The 16,152-nt window shown below is 47.3% G+C and overlaps 1 protein-coding gene across 4 annotated transcripts in view; it reads right to left on the minus strand.

The window, feature by feature from the left end:
- tubgcp5 (tubulin gamma complex component 5) overlaps positions 1-16,152 on the minus strand; it is a 110,930-nt gene that overhangs the window by 72,299 nt on the left and 22,479 nt on the right. For all 4 annotated transcript variants that reach the window (XR_011667922.1, XM_071342168.1, XM_071342170.1 and 1 more), the window contains exons 6-8: positions 2,050-2,176; positions 356-473; positions 82-171 (exon numbers count right to left, since the gene is read on the minus strand). Coding sequence is in view for 3 of the 4 variants with exons in the window: in XM_071342168.1 (XP_071198269.1) it covers positions 82-171; positions 356-473; positions 2,050-2,176 (335 nt within the window). In the remaining variant the exon portion in view is untranslated. The remainder of the gene's footprint in view (positions 1-81; positions 172-355; positions 474-2,049; positions 2,177-16,152) is intronic.

The following is a 16,152-nucleotide window of genomic DNA, read 5'->3' on the forward strand; positions in this document are numbered from 1 at the left end:
ACAAAAGGTCTCAGTGGAATTACACAACCTGCCAGCACGGAAATGTCGACAGTCGCTACCAAGAGAACCATCCCATCTTACCACAGTGTCTCCCGGATCACTTGGGTCTCGGTGACAAAGGCTTTCTCTTCAGGCAGATACAACGGGTCAGTGTTGTACACGTGTTGGTCCCTGTGGAGAAAAACAAACGCAACAAGGCTTTCAATTATAATCTCTTCAAACATCAACACAGCATGCACAGATAACCATGTCTGCCCAGAGCCCTCTGGGCCAGGTCAAAAGTAGTGTACTATATAGGGAATAGTGTTCTATTTGGGACTCAACCCAGGTTGCATTCTGAGTTCAGGGGTCATACCAGATGTTGAGCAGGTTGGAGTGTAGATGGAGACTGTGAGGGAAGCGGGGAGTGTGGCCCTGCCAGTACGGCGTAACCACATGTTGCTCTAACCAGGACCTGGCATCAGGCTCACCCACTGTAACCACAAGACAACAAACCCACTGTAAATCACAAGACAACAAACCCACTGTAACCACAAGACAACAAACCCACTGTAAATCACAAGACAACAAACCCACTGTAATCACAAAACAACAAACCCACTGTAATCACAAGACAACAAACCCACTGTAAATCACAAGACAACAAACCCACTGTAACCACAAGACAACAAACCCACTGTAAATCACAAGACAACAAACCCACTGTAAATCACAAAACAACAAACCCACTGTAAATCACAAAACAACAAACCCACTGTAAATCACAAGACAACAAACCCACTGTAATCACAAAACAACAAACCCACTGTAATCACAAGACAACAAACCCACTGTAAATCACAAGACAACAAACCCACTGTAAATCACAAGACAACAAACCCACTGTAACCACAAGACAACAAACCCACTGTAACCACAAGACAACAAACCCACTGTAAATCACAAAACAACAAACCCACTGTAAATCACAAGACAACAAACCCACTGTAATCACAAAACAACAAACCCACTGTAAATCACAAGACAACAAACCCACTGTAAATCACAAGACAACAAACCCACTGTAAATCACAAGACAACAAACCCACTGTAACCACAAGACAACAAACCCACTGTAACCACAAGACAACAAACCCACTGTAATCACAAGACAACAAACCCACTGTAATCACAAGACAACAAACCCACTGTAATCACAAGACAACAAACCCACTGTAATCACAAGACAACAAACCCACTGTAACCACAAGACAACAAACCCACTGTAAATCACAACAACAAACCCACTGTAAATCACAAGACAACAAACCCACTGTAACCACAAGACAACAAACCCACTGTAATCACAAAACAACAAACCCACTGTAATCACAAGACAACAAACCCACTGTAATCACAAGACAACAAACCCACTGTAATCACAAGACAACAAACCCACTGTAATCACAAGACAACAAACCCACAAGACAACAAACCCACTGTAATCCCAAGACAACAAACCCACTGTAATCCCAAGACAACAAACCCACTGTAAATCACAAAACAACAAACCCACTGTAATCACAAGACAACAAACCCACTGTAATCACAAGACAACAAACCCACTGTAACCACAACAAACCCACTGTAACCACAACAACCCCACTGTAACCACAACAAACCCGCTGTAATCACAACAAACCCCCTGTAATCACAATAAACCCCCTGTAATCACAATAAACCCCCTGTAATCACAATAAACCCCCTGTAATCACAATAAACCCCCTGTAATCACAATAAACCCCCTGTAATCACAATAAACCCCCTGTAATCACAATAAACCCCCTGTAATCACAATAAACCCCCTGTAATCACAGAAATGTATATTTTCCATCAAGAAATGTCTATGAGAATTTTTTTGTGTGAAATATTTGACGTCGTATCTTGCGTCCCCAATGACACCCTAATTCCCTACATAGTGCACTACTTTTGACCAGAGCCCTATGGGTGCACGATACAGGGAATCGGGTGCCATTTGGACTTCAGCTATTGAGAGTATATGATCTGTACCTGTCCAGGTAACAGGGACTGTCTTCTCCTGGTCCTCCTGGGGGGTACGGTCCACCTGTATCCCAGAATCCTCTCTGCTGAGCGGCTGCTGACTGTCCTCGTCCTCGCTCTCCTCCTCAGACCACTCCTACGGTAGAGAGATGTTTAACAGACCGCTCCTACGGTAGAGATGTTTAACAGACCGCTCCTACGGTAGAGAGATGTTTAACAGACCGCTCCTACGGTAGAGAGATGTTTAACAGACCGCTCCTACGGTAGAGAGATGTTTAACAGACCGCTCCTACGGTAGAGAGATGTTTAACAGACCACTCCTACGGTAGAGAGATGTTTAACAGACCTACGGTAGAGAGATGTTTAACAGACCGCTCCTACGGTAGAGAGATGTTTAACAGACCGCTCCTACGGTAGAGAGATGTTTAACAGACCGCTCCTACGGTAGAGAGATGTTTAACAGACCGCTCCTACGGTAGAGAGATGTTTAACAGACCGCTCCTACGGTAGAGAGATGTTTAACAGACCTACGGTAGAGAGATGTTTAACAGACCTACGGTAGAGAGATGTTTAACAGACCGCTCCTACGGTAGAGAGATGTTTAACAGACCGCTCCTACGGTAGAGAGATGTTTAACAGACCGCTCCTACGGTAGAGAGATGTTTAACAGACCGCTCCTACGGTAGAGAGATGTTTAACAGACCGCTCCTACGGTAGAGAGATGTTTAACAGACCTACGGTAGAGAGATGTTTAACAGACCGCTCCTACGGTAGAGAGATGTTTAACAGACCGCTCCTACGGCAGAGAGATGTTTAACAGACCGCTCCTACGGTAGAGAGATGTTTAACAGACCGCTCCTACGGTAGAGAGATGTTTAACAGACCGCTCCTACGGTAGAGAGATGTTTAACAGACCGCTCCTACGGTAGAGAGATGTTTAACAGACCGCTCCTACGGCAGAGAGATGTTTAACAGACCGCTCCTACGGTAGAGATGTTTAACAGACCGCTCCTACGGTAGAGAGATGTTTAACAGACCTACGGTAGAGAGATGTTTAACAGACCGCTCCTACGGTAGAGAGATGTTTAACAGACCGCTCCTACGGTAGAGAGATGTTTAACAGACCGCTCCTACGGTAGAGAGATGTTTAACAGACCGCTCCTACGGTAGAGAGATGTTTAACAGACCGCTCCTACGGTAGAGAGATGTTTAACAGACCGCTCCTACGGTAGAGAGATGTTTAACAGACCGCTCCTACGGTAGAGAGATGTTTAACAGACCGCTCCTACGGTAGAGAGATGTTTAACAGACCGCTGCTACGGTAGAGAGATGTTTAACAGACCGCTCCTACGGTAGAGAGATGTTTAACAGACCGCTCCTACGGTAGAGAGATGTTTAACAGACCGCTCCTACGGTAGAGAGATGTTTAACAGACCGCTCCTACGGTAGAGAGATGTTTAACAGACCGCTCCTACGGTAGAGAGATGTTTAACAGACCGCTCCTACGGTAGAGAGATGTTTAACAGACCGCTCCTACGGTAGAGAGATGTTTAACAGACCTACGGTAGAGAGATGTTTAACAGACCTACGGTAGAGAGATGTTTAACAGACCGCTCCTACGGTAGAGAGATGTTTAACAGACCGCTCCTACGGTAGAGAGATGTTTAACAGACCGCTCCTACGGTAGAGAGATGTTTAACAGACCGCTCCTACGGTAGAGAGATGTTTAACAGACCGCTCCTACGGTAGAGAGATGTTTAACAGACCGCTCCTACGGTAGAGAGATGTTTAACAGACCGCTCCTACGGTAGAGATGTTTAACAGACCGCTCCTACGGTAGAGAGATGTTTAACAGACCGCTCCTACGGCAGAGATGTTTAACAGACCGCTCCTACGGTAGAGAGATGTTTAACAGACCGCTCCTACGGTAGAGAGATGTTTAACAGACCGCTCCTACGGTAGAGAGATGTTTAACAGACCTACGGTAGAGAGATGTTTAACAGACCGCTCCTACGGTAGAGAGATGTTTAACAGACCTCTCCTACGGTAGAGATGTTTAACAGACCGCTCCTACGGTAGAGAGATGTTTAACAGACCTACGGTAGAGAGATGTTTAACAGACCGCTCCTACGGTAGAGAGATGTTTAACAGACCGCTCCTACGGTAGAGAGATGTTTAACAGACCTACGGTAGAGAGATGTTTAACAGACCTACGGTAGAGAGATGTTTAACAGACCGCTCCTACGGTAGAGAGATGTTTAACAGACCGCTCCTACGGTAGAGAGATGTTTAACAGACCGCTCCTACGGTAGAGAGATGTTTAACAGACCGCTCCTACGGTAGAGAGATGTTTAACAGACCGCTCCTACGGTAGAGAGATGTTTAACAGACCGCTCCTACGGTAGAGAGATGTTTAACAGACCGCTCCTACGGTAGAGAGATGTTTAACAGACCGCTCCTACGGTAGAGATGTTTAACAGACCGCTCCTACGGTAGAGAGATGTTTAACAGACCTACGGTAGAGAGATGTTTAACAGACCTACGGTAGAGAGATGTTTAACAGACCGCTCCTACGGTAGAGAGATGTTTAACAGACCGCTCCTACGGTAGAGAGATGTTTAACAGACCTCTCCTACGGTAGAGAGATGTTTAACAGACCGCTCCTACGGTAGAGAGATGTTTAACAGACCGCTCCTACGGCAGAGAGATGTTTAACAGACCGCTCCTACGGTAGAGAGATGTTTAACAGACCGCTCCTACGGTAGAGAGATGTTTAACAGACCGCTCCTACGGTAGAGAGATGTTTAACAGACCGCTCCTACGGTAGAGAGATGTTTAACAGACCTACGGTAGAGAGATGTTTAACAGACCGCTCCTACGGCAGAGAGATGTTTAACAGACCGCTCCTACGGTAGAGAGATGTTTAACAGACCTACGGTAGAGAGATGTTTAACAGACCGCTCCTACGGTAGAGAGATGTTTAACAGACCGCTCCTACGCTAGAGAGATGTTTAACAGACCGCTCCTACGGTAGAGAGATGTTTAACAGACCGCTCCTACGGTAGAGAGATGTTTAACAGACCGCTCCTACGGTAGAGAGATGTTTAACAGACCGCTCCTACGGTAGAGAGATGTTTAACAGACCGCTCCTACGGTAGAGAGATGTTTAACAGACCGCTCCTACGGTAGAGAGATGTTTAACAGACCGCTCCTACGGTAGAGAGATGTTTAACAGACCGCTCCTACGGTAGAGAGATGTTTAACAGACCGCTCCTACGGTAGAGAGATGTTTAACAGACCGCTCCTACGGTAGAGAGATGTTTAACAGACCTCTCCTACGGTAGAGAGATGTTTAACAGACCTCTCCTACGGTAGAGAGATGTTTAACAGACCGCTCCTACGGTAGAGAGATGTTTAACAGACCGCTCCTACGGTAGAGAGATGTTTAACAGACCGCTCCTACGGTAGAGAGATGTTTAACAGACCGCTCCTACGGTAGAGAGATGTTTAACAGACCGCTCCTACGGTAGAGAGATGTTTAACAGACCGCTCCTACGGTAGAGAGATGTTTAACAGACCGCTCCTACGGTAGAGAGATGTTTAACAGACCGCTCCTACGGTAGAGAGATGTTTAACAGACCGCTCCTACGGTAGAGAGATGTTTAACAGACCGCTCCTACGGTAGAGAGATGTTTAACAGACCGCTCCTACGGTAGAGAGATGTTTAACAGACCGCTCCTACGGCAGAGAGATGTTTAACAGACCGCTCCTACGCTAGAGATGTTTAACAGACCGCTCCTACGGCAGAGAGATGTTTAACAGACCGCTCCTACGGTAGAGAGATGTTTAACAGACCGCTCCTACGGTAGAGAGATGTTTAACAGACCGCTCCTACGGTAGAGAGATGTTTAACAGACCGCTCCTACGCTAGAGATGTTTAACAGACCGCTCCTACGGTAGAGAGATGTTTAACAGACCTCTCCTACGGTAGAGAGATGTTTAACAGACCTACGGTAGAGAGATGTTTAACAGACTGCTCCTACGGTAGAGAGATGTTTAACAGACCGCTCCTACGGCAGAGAGATGTTTAACAGACCGCTCCTACGGTAGAGAGATGTTTAACAGACCGCTCCTACGGTAGAGAGATGTTTAACAGACCTCTCCTACGGTAGAGAGATGTTTAACAGACCGCTCCTACGGTAGAGAGATGTTTAACAGACCGCTCCTACGGTAGAGAGATGTTTAACAGACCGCTCCTACGGTAGAGAGATGTTTAACAGACCTACGGTAGAGAGATGTTTAACAGACCGCTCCTACGGTAGAGAGATGTTTAACAGACCGCTCCTACGGTAGAGAGATGTTTAACAGACCGCTCCTACGGTAGAGAGATGTTTAACAGACCGCTCCTACGGTAGAGAGATGTTTAACAGACCTACGGTAGAGAGATGTTTAACAGACCTACGGCAGAGAGATGTTTAACAGACGGCTCCTACGCTAGAGATGTTTAACAGACCGCTCCTACGGCAGAGAGATGTTTAACAGACCGCTCCTACGGTAGAGAGATGTTTAACAGACCGCTCCTACGGTAGAGAGATGTTTAACAGACCGCTCCTACGGTAGAGAGATGTTTAACAGACCGCTCCTACGGTAGAGAGATGTTTAACAGACCGCTCCTACGGTAGAGAGATGTTTAACAGACCTACGGTAGAGAGATGTTTAACAGACCGCTCCTACGGTAGAGAGATGTTTAACAGACCGCTCCTACGGTAGAGAGATGTTTAACAGACCTCTCCTACGGTAGAGAGATGTTTAACAGACCGCTCCTACGGTAGAGAGATGTTTAACAGACCACTCCTACGGTAGAGAGATGTTTAACAGACCGCTCCTACGGTAGAGAGATGTTTAACAGACCGCTCCTACGGTAGAGAGATGTTTAACAGACCTACGGTAGAGAGATGTTTAACAGACCGCTCCTACGGCAGAGAGATGTTTAACAGACCTACGGTAGAGAGATGTTTAACAGACCGCTCCTACGGTAGAGAGATGTTTAACAGACCGCTCCTACGGTAGAGAGATGTTTAACAGACCACTCCTACGCTAGAGAGATGTTTAACAGACCGCTCCTACGGTAGAGATGTTTAACAGACCGCTCCTACGGTAGAGAGATGTTTAACAGACCGCTCCTACGGTAGAGAGATGTTTAACAGACCGCTCCTACGGTAGAGAGATGTTTAACAGACCACTCCTACGCTAGAGAGATGTTTAACAGACCACTCCTACGGTAGAGATGTTTAACAGACCGCTCCTACGGTAGAGAGATGTTTAACAGACCGCTCCTACGGTAGAGAGATGTTTAACAGACCGCTCCTACGGTAGAGAGATGTTTAACAGACCTACGGCAGAGAGATGTTTAACAGACCGCTCCTACGGCAGAGAGATGTTTAACAGACCGCTCCTACGGTAGAGAGATGTTTAACAGACCGCTCCTACGGTAGAGAGATGTTTAACAGACCGCTCCTACGGTAGAGATGTTTAACAGACCGCTCCTACGGTAGAGAGATGTTTAACAGACCGCTCCTACGGTAGAGAGATGTTTAACAGACCGCTCCTACGGTAGAGAGATGTTTAACAGACCTACGGTAGAGAGATGTTTAACAGACCGCTCCTACGGTAGAGATGTTTAACAGACCGCTCCTACGGTAGAGAGATGTTTAACAGACCGCTCCTACGGCAGAGAGATGTTTAACAGACCGCTCCTACGGCAGAGAGATGTTTAACAGACCGCTCCTACGGTAGAGAGATGTTTAACAGACCGCTCCTACGGTAGAGAGATGTTTAACAGACCGCTCCTACGGTAGAGAGATGTTTAACAGACCGCTCCTACGGCAGAGAGATGTTTAACAGACCGCTCCTACGGTAGAGAGATGTTTAACAGACCGCTCCTACGGTAGAGAGATGTTTAACAGACCGCTCCTACGGCAGAGATGTTTAACAGACCGCTCCTACGGCAGAGAGATGTTTAACAGACCGCTCCTACGGCAGAGAGATGTTTAACAGACCGCTCCTACGGTAGAGAGATGTTTAACAGACCGCTCCTACGGTAGAGAGATGTTTAACAGACCGCTCCTACGGTAGAGAGATGTTTAACAGACCGCTCCTACGGTAGAGAGATGTTTAACAGACCGCTCCTACGGTAGAGAGATGTTTAACAGACCTACGGTAGAGAGATGTTTAACAGACCGCTCCTACGGTAGAGAGATGTTTAACAGACCTACGGCAGAGAGATGTTTAACAGACCTACGGCAGAGAGATGTTTAACAGACCGCTCCTACGGTAGAGAGATGTTTAACAGACCGCTCCTACGGTAGAGAGATGTTTAACAGACCGCTCCTACGGTAGAGAGATGTTTAACAGACCGCTCCTACGGTAGAGAGATGTTTAACAGACCGCTCCTACGGTAGAGAGATGTTTAACAGACCTACGGTAGAGAGATGTTTAACAGACCGCTCCTACGGTAGAGAGATGTTTAACAGACCGCTCCTACGGTAGAGAGATGTTTAACAGACCGCTCCTACGGCAGAGAGATGTTTAACAGACCGCTCCTACGGCAGAGAGATGTTTAACAGACCGCTCCTACGGTAGAGAGATGTTTAACAGACCGCTCCTACGGTAGAGAGATGTTTAACAGACCGCTCCTACGGTAGAGAGATGTTTAACAGACCGCTCCTACGGTAGAGAGATGTTTAACAGACCGCTCCTACGGTAGAGAGATGTTTAACAGACCTACGGTAGAGAGATGTTTAACAGACCGCTCCTACGGTAGAGAGATGTTTAACAGACCGCTCCTACGCTAGAGAGATGTTTAACAGACCGCTCCTACGGTAGAGAGATGTTTAACAGACCGCTCCTACGGTAGAGAGATGTTTAACAGACCGCTCCTACGGTAGAGAGATGTTTAACAGACCGCTCCTACGGTAGAGAGATGTTTAACAGACCGCTCCTACGGTAGAGAGATGTTTAACAGACCGCTCCTACGGTAGAGAGATGTTTAACAGACCGCTCCTACGGTAGAGAGATGTTTAACAGACCGCTCCTACGGTAGAGAGATGTTTAACAGACCGCTCCTACGGTAGAGAGATGTTTAACAGACCGCTCCTACGGCAGAGAGATGTTTAACAGACCTACGGTAGAGAGATGTTTAACAGACCGCTCCTACGGTAGAGAGATGTTTAACAGACCACTCCTACGGTAGAGAGATGTTTAACAGACCTACGGTAGAGAGATGTTTAACAGACCGCTCCTACGGTAGAGAGATGTTTAACAGACCTACGGCAGAGAGATGTTTAACAGACCTACGGCAGAGAGATGTTTAACAGACCGCTCCTACGGTAGAGAGATGTTTAACAGACCGCTCCTACGGTAGAGAGATGTTTAACAGACCGCTCCTACGGTAGAGAGATGTTTAACAGACCGCTCCTACGGTAGAGAGATGTTTAACAGACCGCTCCTACGGTAGAGAGATGTTTAACAGACCGCTCCTACGGTAGAGGGATGTTTAACAGACCTACGGCAGAGAGATGTTTAACAGACCGCTCCTACGGTAGAGAGATGTTTAACAGACCGCTCCTACGGTAGAGAGATGTTTAACAGACCTACGGCAGAGAGATGTTTAACAGACCGCTCCTACGGCAGAGAGATGTTTAACAGACCGCTCCTACGGCAGAGAGATGTTTAACAGACCGCTCCTACGGCAGAGAGATGTTTAACAGACCGCTCCTACGGTAGAGAGATGTTTAACAGACCGCTCCTACGGTAGAGAGATGTTTAACAGACCGCTCCTACGGTAGAGAGATGTTTAACAGACCGCTCCTACGGCAGAGAGATGTTTAACAGACCGCTCCTACGGTAGAGAGATGTTTAACAGACCGCTCCTACGGTAGAGAGATGTTTAACAGACCGCTCCTACGGTAGAGAGATGTTTAACAGACCGCTCCTACGCTAGAGAGATGTTTAACAGACCGCTCCTACGGTAGAGAGATGTTTAACAGACCGCTCCTACGGTAGAGAGATGTTTAACAGACCGCTCCTACGGTAGAGAGATGTTTAACAGACCGCTCCTACGGTAGAGAGATGTTTAACAGACCACTCCTACGGTAGAGAGATGTTTAACAGACCGCTCCTACGGTAGAGAGATGTTTAACAGACCTACGGTAGAGAGATGTTTAACAGACCGCTCCTACGGCAGAGAGATGTTTAACAGACCGCTCCTACGGTAGAGAGATGTTTAACAGACCTACGGTAGAGAGATGTTTAACAGACCGCTCCTACGGTAGAGAGATGTTTAACAGACCGCTCCTACGGTAGAGAGATGTTTAACAGACCGCTCCTACGGTAGAGAGATGTTTAACAGACCTACGGTAGAGAGATGTTTAACAGACCGCTCCTACGGTAGAGAGATGTTTAACAGACCGCTCCTACGCTAGAGAGATGTTTAACAGACCGCTCCTACGGTAGAGAGATGTTTAACAGACCACTCCTACGGTAGAGAGATGTTTAACAGACCGCTCCTACGGTAGAGAGATGTTTAACAGACCGCTCCTACGGTAGAGAGATGTTTAACAGACCGCTCCTACGGTAGAGAGATGTTTAACAGACCGCTCCTACGGTAGAGAGATGTTTAACAGACCGCTCCTACGGTAGAGAGATGTTTAACAGACCGCTCCTACGGCAGAGAGATGTTTAACAGACCACTCCTACGGTAGAGATGTTTAACAGACCGCTCCTACGGTAGAGAGATGTTTAACAGACCGCTCCTACGGTAGAGAGATGTTTAACAGACCGCTCCTACGGTAGAGAGATGTTTAACAGACCTACGGTAGAGAGATGTTTAACAGACCGCTCCTACGGCAGAGAGATGTTTAACAGACCGCTCCTACGGCAGAGAGATGTTTAACAGACCACTCCTACGGTAGAGATGTTTAACAGACCGCTCCTACGGTAGAGAGATGTTTAACAGACCGCTCCTACGGTAGAGAGATGTTTAACAGACCGCTCCTACGGTAGAGAGATGTTTAACAGACCTACGGTAGAGAGATGTTTAACAGACCGCTCCTACGGTAGAGAGATGTTTAACAGACCGCTCCTACGGTAGAGAGATGTTTAACAGACCGCTCCTACGGTAGAGAGATGTTTAACAGACCGCTCCTACGGTAGAGAGATGTTTAACAGACCTACGGTAGAGAGATGTTTAACAGACCGCTCCTACGGTAGAGAGATGTTTAACAGACCGCTCCTACGGTAGAGATGTTTAACAGACCGCTCCTACGGTAGAGAGATGTTTAACAGACCGCTCCTACGGTAGAGAGATGTTTAACAGACCGCTCCTACGGCAGAGAGATGTTTAACAGACCGCTCCTACGGTAGAGAGATGTTTAACAGACCGCTCCTACGGTAGAGAGATGTTTAACAGACCGCTCCTACGGTAGAGATGTTTAACAGACCGCTCCTACGGTAGAGATGTTTAACAGACCGCTCCTACGGTAGAGATGTTTAACAGACCGCTCCTACGGTAGAGAGATGTTTAACAGACCGCTCCTACGGTAGAGAGATGTTTCACAGACCTCTCCTACGGTAGAGAGATGTTTAACAGACCGCTCCTACGGTAGAGAGATGTTTAACAGACCTCTCCTACGGTAGAGAGATGTTTAACAGACCGCTCCTACGGTAGAGAGATGTTTAACAGACCGCTCCTACGGTAGAGAGATGTTTAACAGACCGCTCCTACGGTAGAGAGATGTTTAACAGACCGCTCCTACGGTAGAGAGAAGTTTAACAGACCGCTCCTACGGTAGAGAGATGTTTAACAGACCGCTCCTACGGTAGAGAGATGTTTAACAGACCGCTCCTACGGTAGAGAGATGTTTAACAGACCGCTCCTACGGTAGAGAGATGTTTAACAGACCGCTCCTACGGTAGAGAGATGTTTAACAGACCGCTCCTACGGTAGAGAGATGTTTAACAGACCGCTCCTACGGTAGAGAGATGTTTAACAGACCGCTCCTACGGTAGAGAGATGTTTAACAGACCGCTCCTACGGCAGAGAGATGTTTAACAGACCTACGGTAGAGAGATGTTTAACAGACCGCTCCTACGGTAGAGAGATGTTTAACAGACCGCTCCTACGGTAGAGAGATGTTTAACAGACCGCTCCTACGGTAGAGAGATGTTTAACAGACCGCTCCTACGGTAGAGAGATGTTTAACAGACCGCTCCTACGGTAGAGAGATGTTTAACAGACCGCTCCTACGGTAGAGAGATGTTTAACAGACCTACGGTAGAGAGATGTTTAACAGACCGCTCCTACGGTAGAGAGATGTTTAACAGACCGCTCCTACGGCAGAGAGATGTTTAACAGACCGCTCCTACGGTAGAGAGATGTTTAACAGACCTAAGGTAGAGAGATGTTTAACAGACCGCTCCTACGGTAGAGAGATGTTTAACAGACCGCTCCTACGGTAGAGAGATGTTTAACAGACCGCTCCTACGGTAGAGAGATGTTTAACAGACCGCTCCTACGGTAGAGAGATGTTTAACAGACCGCTCCTACGGTAGAGAGATGTTTAACAGACCGCTCCTACGGTAGAGAGATGTTTAACAGACCGCTCCTACGGTAGAGAGATGTTTAACAGACCGCTCCTACGGTAGAGAGATGTTTAACAGACCGCTCCTACGGTAGAGAGATGTTTAACAGACCGCTCCTACGGTAGAGAGATGTTTAACAGACCGCTCCTACGGTAGAGAGATGTTTAACAGACCGCTCCTACGGTAGAGAGATGTTTAACAGACCGCTCCTACGGTAGAGAGATGTTTAACAGACCGCTCCTACGGTAGAGATGTTTAACAGACCGCTCCTACGGTAGAGAGATGTTTAACAGACCGCTCCTACGGCAGAGAGATGTTTAACAGACCTACGGTAGAGAGATGTTTAACAGACCGCTCCTACGGTAGAGAGATGTTTAACAGACCGCCCCTACGGCAGAGAGATGTTTAACAGACCGCTCCTACGGTAGAGAGATGTTTAACAGACCGCTCCTACGGTAGAGAGATGTTTAACAGACCGCTCCTACGGTAGAGAGATGTTTAACAGACCGCTCCTACGGTAGAGAGATGTTTAACAGACCTCTCCTACGGTAGAGAGATGTTTAACAGACCGCTCCTACGGTAGAGAGATGTTTAACAGACCTCTCCTACGGTAGAGAGATGTTTAACAGACCGCTCCTACGGTAGAGAGATGTTTAACAGACCGCTCCTACGGTAGAGAGATGTTTAACAGACCGCTCCTACGGTAGAGAGATGTTTAACAGACCGCTCCTACGGTAGAGAGATGTTTAACAGACCGCTCCTACGGTAGAGAGATGTTTAACAGACCGCTCCTACGGCAGAGAGATGTTTAACAGACCGCTCCTACGGTAGAGAGATGTTTAACAGACCGCTCCTACGGTAGAGAGATGTTTAACAGACCGCTCCTACGGTAGAGAGATGTTTAACAGACCGCTCCTACGGTAGAGAGATGTTTAACAGACCGCTCCTACGGTAGAGAGATGTTTAACAGACCTCTCCTACGGTAGAGAGATGTTTAACAGACCGCCCCTACGGTAGAGAGATGTTTAACAGACCTCTCCTACGGTAGAGAGATGTTTAACAGACCGCTCCTACGGTAGAGAGATGTTTAACAGACCTACGGTAGAGAGATGTTTAACAGACCTCTCCTACGGTAGAGAGATGTTTAACAGACCGCTCCTACGGTAGAGAGATGTTTAACAGACCGCTCCTACGGTAGAGAGATGTTTAACAGACCGCTCCTACGGTAGAGAGATGTTTAACAGACCGCTCCTACGGTAGAGAGATGTTTAACAGACCTACGGTAGAGAGATGTTTAACAGACCGCTCCTACGGTAGAGAGATGTTTAACAGACCGCTCCTACGGTAGAGAGATGTTTAACAGACCGCTCCTACGGTAGAGAGATGTTTAACAGACCGCTCCTACGGTAGAGAGATGTTTAACAGACCTACGGTAGAGAGATGTTTAACAGACCTACGGTAGAGAGATGTTTAACAGACCGCTCCTACGGTAGAGAGATGTTTAACAGACCGCTCCTACGGTAGAGAGATGTTTAACAGACCGCTCCTACGGTAGAGAGATGTTTAACAGACCGCTCCTACGGTAGAGAGATGTTTAACAGACCGCTCCTACGGTAGAGAGATGTTTAACAGACCGCTCCTACGGTAGAGAGATGTTTAACAGACCGCTCCTACGGCAGAGAGATGTTTAACAGACCGCTCCTACGGTAGAGAGATGTTTAACAGACCGCTCCTACGCTAGAGAGATGTTTAACAGACCGCTCCTACGGTAGAGAGATGTTTAACAGACCGCTCCTACGGTAGAGAGATGTTTAACAGACCGCTCCTACGGTAGAGAGATGTTTAACAGACCGCTCCTACGGTAGAGAGATGTTTAACAGACCGCTCCTACGGTAGAGAGATGTTTAACAGACCGCTCCTACGGTAGAGAGATGTTTAACAGACCGCTCCTACGGTAGAGAGATGTTTAACAGACCGCTCCTACGCTAGAGAGATGTTTAACAGACCGCTCCTACGGTAGAGAGATGTTTAACAGACCGCTCCTACGGTAGAGAGATGTTTAACAGACCGCTCCTACGGCAGAGAGATGTTTAACAGACCGCTCCTACGGTAGAGAGATGTTTAACAGACCGCTCCTACGCTAGAGATGTTTAACAGACCGCTCCTACGGTAGAGAGATGTTTAACAGACCGCTCCTACGGTAGAGAGATGTTTAACAGACCGCTCCTACGGCAGAGAGATGTTTAACAGACCTACGGTAGAGAGATGTTTAACAGACCTCTCCTACGGTAGAGAGATGTTTAACAGACCGCTCCTACGGTAGAGAGATGTTTAACAGACCTACGGTAGAGAGATGTTTAACAGACCGCTCCTACGGTAGAGAGATGTTTAACAGACCTACGGTAGAGAGATGTTTAACAGACCGCTCCTACGGTAGAGAGATGTTTAACAGACCGCTCCTACGGTAGAGAGATGTTTAACAGACCGCTCCTACGGTAGAGAGATGTTTAACAGACCTACGGTAGAGAGATGTTTAACAGACCGCTCCTACGGTAGAGAGATGTTTAACAGACCGCTCCTACAGTAGAGAGATGTTTAACAGACCGCTCCTACGGTAGAGAGATGTTTAACAGACCGCTCCTACGGTAGAGAGATGTTTAACAGACCGCTCCTACGGTAGAGAGATGTTTAACAGACCGCTCCTACGGTAGAGAGATGTTTAACAGACCTACGGTAGAGAGATGTTTAACAGACCGCTCCTACGGTAGAGAGATGTTTAACAGACCGCTCCTACGGTAGAGAGATGTTTAACAGACCTACGGTAGAGAGATGTTTAACAGACCGCTCCTACGGTAGAGAGATGTTTAACAGACCTACGGTAGAGAGATGTTTAACAGACCGCTCCTACGGTAGAGAGATGTTTAACAGACCGCTCCTACGGCAGAGAGATGTTTAACAGACCGCTCCTACGGTAGAGAGATGTTTAACAGACCTACGGTAGAGAGATGTTTAACAGACCGCTCCTACGGTAGAGAGATGTTTAACAGACCGCTCCTACGGTAGAGAGATGTTTAACAGACCGCTCCTACGGTAGAGAGATGTTTAACAGACCGCTCCTACGGTAGAGATGTTTAACAGACCGCTCCTACGCTAGAGAGATGTTTAACAGACCGCTCCTACGGTAGAGAGATGTTTAACAGACCGCTCCTACGGTAGAGAGATGTTTAACAGACCGCTCCTACGGCAGAGAGATGTTTAACAGACCTACGGCAGAGAGATGTTTAACAGACCGCTCCTACGGTAGAGAGATGTTTAACAGACCGCTCCTACGGTAGAGAGATGTTTAACAGACCGCTCCTACGGTAGAGAGATGTTTAACAGACCGCTCCTACGGTAGAGAGATGTTTAACAGACCGCTCCTACGGTAGAGATGTTTAACAGACCGCTCCTACGGTAGAGAGATGTTTAACA

This window comes from Salvelinus alpinus, chromosome 15 (assembly GCF_045679555.1).
Source record: "Salvelinus alpinus chromosome 15, SLU_Salpinus.1, whole genome shotgun sequence".
Lineage (NCBI taxonomy): Eukaryota > Metazoa > Chordata > Actinopteri > Salmoniformes > Salmonidae > Salvelinus > Salvelinus alpinus.